The sequence below is a fragment of the Leguminivora glycinivorella genome, chromosome 11, assembly GCF_023078275.1.
Source record: "Leguminivora glycinivorella isolate SPB_JAAS2020 chromosome 11, LegGlyc_1.1, whole genome shotgun sequence".
NCBI lineage: Eukaryota > Metazoa > Arthropoda > Insecta > Lepidoptera > Tortricidae > Leguminivora > Leguminivora glycinivorella.
Window position 1 is genome coordinate 21,143,400 of NC_062981.1, and position 9,524 is coordinate 21,152,923.

The following is a 9,524-nucleotide window of genomic DNA, read 5'->3' on the forward strand; positions in this document are numbered from 1 at the left end:
AGATTTTGATTATATTTTTAAACTTAATTTGTAACCTTGATTGGCCCTTATTTGTAAACTTGATTTGTTCTTTAATGATTGACAACTAGAGACTTGTACATCTCTTGAAATGTGTAATTTAGCTGTTCATTTTCTGTATTTTTTATTTTTTTTTGTATTATTTGACAAAGGTTTTTACTTTTAAATATTTTAATTTTATAAAATTTGACTCTTGGAGACGCTATACATCTCCATGGATTATTTGATTAAGTATAATATTTTTACTTGTAATATTCAGTCTTTTACAACTATTGAAGTATTATAGATTTCTTTTATCTTTGTATCTGTTTGCACTTTCTTTATGTATTGATTATAGTTAGTAATAATATGACATTTAGAGACTTTATACATCTCTAATTCTATATCAGTGTATAACTACTTTGCTTATGATTAATATTTTTAGTTAATATTTCTATTAATTTCATTTGTTTAACTTTAATGAATACTCTGTAATGTTGACATGTAAAAGTGCCCCCGTGGCCTATTTGCTGAATAAATGATTTTTTTTTTTTCCATCATCACAGTATAATAGAGAGTACTATCGTACAGTATGGCCACTCCTGCTGCCCGCTGAAAGTGCCGCCTACCCACTTTCGGTTACCTCACAGTTACCGTCTGTCAAAAACTCGAACTGTCGACCTGTCATATGTCACTCATACAAGCATGGTACGAGTACGCATTCACCTACACAAGCTTAGAATGTGTGCTAGGAACGCGCTTCTTTCATATATTTGATCGCCAGTGTCCGAGGTGTGACTGTGACCCCATATTCCATCTACTATGCCGACAATAATGCGCTTTTCAATCCAATGTAGTGTCCAATCTATGAATCCACTTTTGGCAAATGACTGGATATAACGACACTGCATTTTTTGGTCCGTTTGATTCCAAGTCACAGACCAACCCCTATAGACATCTATTACAAGACGACTCGCGGTCGCCAGCCTTCCTAGTATTTGCACTGATATAAGCGCGGGCGCTCGCCGTGCCCGATCAGTATCGACCAAGTAACAGACCCGAAAGCAGCGCGTGTTTTTCGCACAAAAAAATTGGAAAAGGGTATTTTGATGCCTTAAAGATGTCCACCTGTAGTGTGAAATGGTGTGGAAAGGTAACAAGAAGCTCAAATTTAAAAACAGACGGCATTACATTCCACAAATAAGTCATATTTATAATTTATTCAGAGCCGGCATAGGTCAACTTACATTGGCCACTTACGCGTCAGTAGAGGGACAGTCATACTTCTGTCCCTTTTCATCTGGCGCGACTGCCCGCCGTCCTTGAAACGGCCAATCACAGCGCGCTTAACACATTCCCCGCCCGCTCCTCGCACCCCAAACACTGGTGACTCGTATCGCGAACCAAATATACAAGACTGCCACTCTATAGGAGGTTCTCTGTGTTCCAAGTGCATGTTATCCAAGTTGCACACTTCCAAGAGTATGTGAATAGTTAGATTCTTCCACTTCTTCACATCAAGGCAAAGAAATGAAATCCACAGGAAAGTGTATTTTGTACAATAGGTTGTGTTCTGAGGAACTGTCTGACTTGATGCCAACGTCCACTTTTCATCAATCATCATCGCACCGCTCGCCATCGACAGGGCGCTCATCTACACACCTTGCAACCTAAACGGTCGCGCACCGTGCGGTTTCAAAGGAATTTCCTCACGCGGACGCTCCGGCTGTGGAATGAGCTCCCTGTCGAGGTATTTCCGATGAACTACAGTATAGGGTTCTTCAAAAAAGGAGTGCACAAGTTTCTAATGGGTCGGCAACGCGCATGTGACACCCCTTGAGTTGCAGGCGTCCATAGGTTACGGTGACCGCTTTCCATCAGGCGGGCCGTATACCTGTTTACCACCGACGTGGTTTAAAAAAAATAATTTTAAAACATCATACGGGCTTCCATTTAGCTACCTTCAAAGGTATTACCGATTTATTTTACCTAACAATATCTAGAAAGACATTAAAGGGCATATGAATGCCATGACGTAACGTCTTATAAGGCATGCCATTAATTCCATCAGATCTAAGCTGTGCGGGCAAGAATGTCCTCTGATAATCGTATTCAAGTCAGTTCTAGGCCACAGAGTAGAAATAATAGCAGCTGGTTCGTTTCGACCTGGAAATCTGCTGCAATTTTATGATAGGAAAGTATTTGCATGTGACAAAAATATGTCTTTAAGACTAAAAGTGTGCGTATAGTCTCTTCTAGGCCACAGAGTAAGAATAGTAGCAGCTGGTTCATTTCGAACTGGGAAACTACTACCAAGTTTATGATAGGAAAGTATTTGCATGTGACAAACATATGTCGTTAAGGCTAAAAGTATGCCTATTGTTATCTCTTCCAGGCCACAGAGTAGGAATAATAGCAGCTGGTTCATTTCGAACTGGAGAAGTGTTAGGCGTTTGTGGTAGGAAGGAAATGGCATGTAACAAAAGCAGCTTTAATAAAGTCTAAAAACGTGTTCTTTTAACTAGAGGAAGTATAACAATAAGTTGCTTTTATCTGTATTCAGTGAATAATAATGATATAGATAGATAGATAGAATACTCTTTATTGGCACACCTCAGCAAGAGATACAGAAAAAAGATACAGCGGAGACAAAGCAAATGATTATAAATAGAGGCAGACAACAGGCGGTCTTATCGCTAAAGAGCGATCTCTACCAGACAACCTTTGGGTAGCGGAAATAAAAAAAAACATAATCAGAAAGAGTAGGTGCTTCGAAATGAAAAATCATACTTATTCTAATTTCCAACACACAAATTGAATAAACATACACATATAAGAGAATATAAATAGACTTACATAAACATACTTAAATAGTAATATACAGCAAGACAGATATATAGTAACAAACCAACAATATACAGCAATCATACCAACCACAGAGTAAAAATAGCAATACGATCACTAAGGGAGAGATAAATAATGTTCTTTAAGCATTTTTTTAAAAACAGAAATAGACATAGTTGTTACACATTTTAGGTTTATAATTATAAGTGTTGAAAATAACATCACATCAGATTATAAGCCTAATAAAAATATCCACAGATAAACGTATTGATCTAGATCACAGCGTATAGATATAAGAAACATAATAGTATTATGAGTGCAAATCGTGTTAGTTTAGATCAGTAGGTAATAACAAGTTCCTTGCACATTTAGAAGTGCTGCTTATTAAGTACAAAAAATAAAATTCAAATAACAGAGCACCGTGTAATAACGTCAATTTTGCAATAACGATGTAAATTATATGGCAAATGAATTAAATTATTAATGTACAATATACAATACAATGTGGTATTTCCGCACTGATACGACCTTCAAATCTTCAAGAAAAGAGCGTACACCCATCTTAAAGGCTGGCAACGCACCTCCAACACGTCTGGTGTTTCGGGTGTCCATGGGCGGCGGTGATTGCTTACCATCAGGCGACCTGTCTGCTCGTTTGCCTCCTATCCCATAAAAAAAAAACAAACAGTCTGTCGTGTACTTATCAAATCCATACAGCACAAAAAAGATCTCCTTCAAACTCCCCGTCGAGTATGTCAGATGACAGGGGGCAGCTGTCCATCCAATCCTTTTTAATCGATGTCAAATGTCAGTTGTTATACGTAACGTGCCCATTGTGATATTAGATCTCAATCAAACGTGAATAGGCACGATCTTGAAAATCATTTTACTCGGTCCCTTGACATGAGATGTTTAATTGTTTATCCCTATTTTGTACCGGCTTTTGGCATATTAGTGACCGGTACTTTAAAACAAAATTATCCAACAACAACAGGGCTTACCAAGAATCTACAAAGTTTTTAATTATGTTTAGCATTGAAATTAGGGTATGCAAAAACCGGTTAACTTTAAAAACCGGTTAATAACCGAAACTTTTCCTTCAAAACCGGTTAACCGGTTATTAACCGGTTTTGCGTATTTTTAGTAAATGACCTTACTAAGCAATAATTTTACTATTACCTTCAAAAATTCTGATGTTGATGATCGTAGCAGGTATTACTTGCACGATAAAGATCATTTTAATCCACTTTTTGTAATAGGCGGAAATTGCCATAAATGGCTTGAATGTGAGTTGAGTGCCTATAGCGTATATGGCGCTCAAAACTGTCGTGATAGTCACTTTAAGAACTAAATATTTTTCAGTTTTGTGTTTTTAAGTAAGCATGCCGTGAAGGTCCACAGCTCCCAGAGCCACTAGTATACAAACAATTGACGTAAGAAAACCAAGATCTCCCTTTTTACTTTATTTTAAAAATATAATTTTAAATATACAGTAGAGTCCGGTTATAACGAAGGGACCGCTGATATAACGTCGTACTAACCGGACGTCGTACAAACCAATTTATTTATTTTTTATTTAAATTAATACCTACATCACTATTACTAAAAAAATTCAATGAATAGGTTTATTTACAGGGTATTATGATACTTTATTTTATTGTGACTTGATTGGCTAGAATAATTCATTTTAGTATGCGTGCGTGCGCATCACCGGCAAATCACTATCGCGTAATAATAAATAGTCTCATTCCTCGAACCTCGATTTACCTAATTAATATGACAATCGAAAAGAGTTTTGAATGATTCACGGTTATTTTTATTAGACTTATATTAACCGGAATATAGACCGTGATTACCTATTTGATTTTTATCGAGCTCCTGATATTTCGACGCAGTTGCATGCATCATGATCACGGAGTTTTCCGTGCTACCAAAAAGGTACTCAGGTAATCACGGTCAATATAAGTCTAATGACAATTGAATTTTTATGCCTACAAAAAAATATACATGTATGTATGTAAGTAGGTATAGCTCGTTTATACACAATCTGAAAATAAAAAGTGGGTTCTATTTAGCTTATACCTATAAGATGAGACCCGAGGCGAAAAATTGTTAAAATTATTAAAACCAATGCTCCAAAAAGTTACATGGCCTCAATCTCATCTTGCTACTTGTTGTAGGTAAAACAGAGGACCGTGTTTGGGGCGGAAATAACTTTGTTTCCTTAATTTACTAGTACAAACGTTGTCGGAAACGGATTTTGGGTAAGATTACGTCGTAAAAAAGCCTGGTCGTTAAAACCGAAGTCACATTAAAACCAAACAAATACCTACGCTTACGTCGTTGTAAGCGATTCGACGTTAGGTATATGCGGAGTCGTAATACTAACCGGACTCTACTGTATAAAATGTATATTCGAGTGAATTTGGACAAATTTTTAATCTTCACGGCTAGTTAGATTATAAAATCATGACTTCTTTAAGAAATTTAGTGCAGGTGTTTCATGTTGTCAAGGAAAAGTAATAAACAAATCTTTATTATTGCAAAAAATTAAAGAATTACGTACTTTTGGCCCTTTTTTATGCCTAATTTGGTCATTTAGGGGAAAAAATATAGTTTCGGTTATTAACCGGTTAGAGACTATAAAAACCGGTTTTTAACCGAGGCCAAAAAGTCTCGGTTAACCGGTTTTTCGGTTAACCGGTTAACCGCTTTGCATACCCTAATTGAAATGTTAAGAAAGCTTAGCGAAGGAAAATTGCATCAGTAATAGTCAACGGTAAAGGCTTACTTCTATTTTTTTTAAATAGAACCGTTTTTCCCCCGAAGGGTAAAAAACCCACCCACTTAGCCACTAAGGTTTCATGAGTTGAAACTGACTCCACATAGCACAGCACAGTTATCCATTATGACTCTATGATGGTGGTGAATCACTTAATTTATGTATAACATAAAACCGACAGGAATCCAGTAGTTAATAGATCGGTATTACAATATTTACGGAAATAAAACCTGTTATTTCAATAACATTTTTGTGAGAAAATATCTGTAGCAACCCAAACTCTGAAGAGCTTCCCCTTCATCAATGAGTTTTACATCAACGTCGGCAAAATTTGTCTCACGTTTCCCTTACAACAGTCCCTAGTCAGATCATATACATGTTTTTTTTTTTTTTTTTTGTCTTATAAATTCACCAAGATACTAGTCTTCTTCTGCTTAAGATGACTATAATTATATCATGTAACTATAATACACAATTATATCATAGCACTGCCATGAGCATTATGACATTATGTTGATATTTTTATTTTTCATGTAAATTGATTACTGTACCATAAGTAATGCGCCTATATGTATCTCCGAATATGCACATATTATTGTTTGTATACTGAGTACTAAGCAATATTGACATAGCTTAAACATTGTCTAACATAGCCCACTGCCAAATGTCAACATTTCACATTGCATAATGTGTTATGAATTCTGTATATGAAATATACATTTGCCAAAACAATAATTGTTTCAATTATTGAAATGGACGCTTGAGTTGTAAGAAATTGCACGCTATCATATGTTAATTTGTAATGTATACCCACATCACGATAATGTATGCGTTACTGCTGGACTGGTAGCAAAACTGCAAATAAGATGATAATACATTTTCGGCTTCTATAAAAGGTAAGCTCCTACTCAGTCTTTACGAGAACGGAAACTATGCATTTTTTTTTTTAATTAAATTAAAATGGGTCAACTGAGCAAAAAGCTTTGGGATACAAGCGATTGAAACGAATCAATGATCTAATGAGTCACACATACTTAGACGAAGATCAAGTGAAGGCAATCATTTCTAATTAAATTGACTTTGATACTTCCATGAATATACATAAATGTTAATGCGGGAATCCTCTGTACACTGTACGCGTCAACTTTATTTAGTCTTTTACTATGTCTAGCTAGTATGATTTTTTCGATATTTGAAATATTTAATTTGTGTTTGAATAATTATGAATATGTGATGCATATATTTTTAGGCTTATCATTTTTATGACTTATGTGCTGACTAGCCGAATTTATAAAGGCAAAATTGTACGATTCGTGAGCTAGTAATTCTAAAACATTACGACTTATGGCTCTTTAATCCATTTCGATATTCTAATAAGAATGTAAGACGACAGATAACTCTTCAAATAAGGGTTAATGATGTAGGATTACCCATTTATAATTAAAATTCAGTCATCAGCTTAAGATAGTAAATAGTTTTCTTTTCAGAACTTTCGTAATTTATATACTATTTATATACTTTCGCAATATACTCTATATTGCTCTTTTGTGCGAATAATATAAATGTCTCACGTTCTTTATAAACTGATGTATACACATAAACATACGGGTTAATATTTACTGTATTCTTGCTTATTTCCCAAAATCTATACGGAGCGGGACTTCCCATAAACTAGATGCAACTGTTATGTAGGGTAATACCTGATTCTACAATTATACCGAGATGACAATTATTTTTTTTTATCGTATGGCATATAATTAGAATTTTCTTAAAAGTCGTACGTGCGCACGGCTGTAGCACGTAGCGCCACGGACGATGACAATGGTATTTACACTTGCCTGTCATTCGAGACCAATAGGGGAACGCGGGGTTGAACGTGCCGCGGGTAGGTTGTGCCGATGGCAATATCTCCGAGAGTAAAAGAGATAGATACATTTTGTTGCTTCGTCCTGAAATGTTTTACCGCCACGCACAGTCGGCGGCCATCTTAGTTGCGTCAGAGCCGCGCTCTGAGTAGCTCGCTGCCACGTGCTGTTTCGATGTCACGTAAGTAAATATTTTTGTGTTTTTACTTTTTGGTCTATTTTTTACATTTTGCGAGTTATTATTTCAAACGCTTATTTAGAGTGTTAATGATTTATTTAAGCAGCTTGAGTTTTGTGTATAATAACGATGTGCTCAACGTGTTTCTAAAAATCTGATGATACTTAATTGTATTGCCAAAGGGGCTCAAAGTGCCGATAACCCGGGGCTCATTGTGCCGCGGCACGACGAACCCCGTTTACGGCACAACTAACCCCGTGTAGTTCTGATCATTATTTACAGATGCAGACTTTGCTCCGTCTTTTGTCACCGATCGCCCAGAACCATCCATAGATGTAGTAGCTGCACCTGGCCCATCAGGACTGCAACAAAGTGCTAACAAAACTGTTCTAGACACCGCCCCGGATGCCTTTCAAGAAAGCTCCAATCAAGATGCTCAAACTTCTGGCACTGAATTTACAGCTCGCAATGACGATCCTCAGCCAGGTACGTCTAAAGATCCCCCCTTCACACCAGAAATCATCAGACCGTTACCCAAAGCTCCACCTCGGACCATGGCAAGAAACAAACGGAGAGTCAGGAAAAGCGCCATTCTTACCGATACCCCAGAAAAGAATGCAATAGCCGAAGAACAGGCCAACAAGAAACAAAGGATTGAAAAGGTTACAACAAGCAAGAAAGGGAAAGGAAAACAAACTAAAGCAAAAACAAAAGCCGGAAAAAATACTGCAAAAAGAAGAGTTCTGCAAGAGGAAAATGAAGAAGACGACGACGAGTGCTATTGCCTTATTTGTTGTGACTCTTATTCGAACTCCCAACCAGGAGAACAATGGATTCAATGCAGTATATGTAAGAAGTGGTCACACTCAAAGTGCGTGCATGACGAAAATTGTGTAACTTATACTTGCCCAAATTGCTTTTCAGACTACTCTGACTCTGACTGATTAATGGTAAAAAAATTGTTTATTTGTTGATTTTCACTTAAAACTGAATTGTTTGTGATAAATATTTATCTAAAAACAAGAAAAATGCTTGTTTTGTTAAAGTAGATATAAAAGTAGATACATAGTATTAAGTTTTATGTTTTATTATTGAGTCAAATAGATATGTAACTGATTGATCTCATTATAAAGTACAAAAGTCAAGCATAAGATGCTAATTTAAGCCTTTAAGCTATAAGACTGTTACCATGTTGATGATTAAATTGTATTTCCGAGTTATTGTTTTGTTTTGTTCCTTTGCACACGGATTTATCGGTTTTTACATACTTTAAGGAGAAGCGGCACAACTTGCCCGACTACCGGCACAAGTCGCCCCACGATGGGGTAAATTGTGCTCCTCTGACTTTTCGTATAAAATTGGCCATAAAATAATTTGTATGAAATTTACCTAAAAATAGCATATGGGTACAAAAACTACATAAAATTTTACATGATCTACGTTACATAGTATAAGTATATCTTTCAGTTTAATACGAAATATGTCTCGTTTCCTTAAAATCGGCACGTTGAACCCCGCTCTCCCCTAGGTCAAAATATCGTAGCTATAATCGCTGAGCTTTTATTTTTCATTTAGGTTTCAAGACCTTACTTCTGATAAATATAGTTCATCAATATCTATTTAAACGGCAATAATTTTAAGTTTTCTATTACCACTAGAAACCCATTTTGCCTAGAATCTGCGCTCCCTTTTATGAGTGTCCTAACAAATTCTTGTATGTCAGGTATATTAGGAGTCCGAAGTCTTCTAAATTAAGTCATAAGCACAGTAATGTTATAAACATCATATTACTAGTTCCTTATACTAAATTCAATTGGGACTGGGACTCGTCCTCTGACCTTACGAACCGTTTTTGAAT

General features: G+C 36.1%; 1 protein-coding gene across 1 annotated transcript; it reads left to right on the forward strand.

Moving 5' to 3' along the window:
- Nucleotides 1-7,481: 7,481 nt before the first annotated feature.
- LOC125231231 (PHD finger protein ALFIN-LIKE 3-like) lies at nucleotides 7,482-9,196 on the forward strand. Its single transcript, XM_048136616.1, has 2 exons — nucleotides 7,482-7,669; nucleotides 7,949-9,196. Exons 1-2 carry the CDS (start codon nucleotides 7,663-7,665, stop codon nucleotides 8,608-8,610), a joined length of 669 nt encoding a protein of 222 aa, XP_047992573.1. The 5' UTR covers nucleotides 7,482-7,662; the 3' UTR covers nucleotides 8,611-9,196.
- The last annotated feature ends 328 nt before the right edge of the window (nucleotides 9,197-9,524 follow it).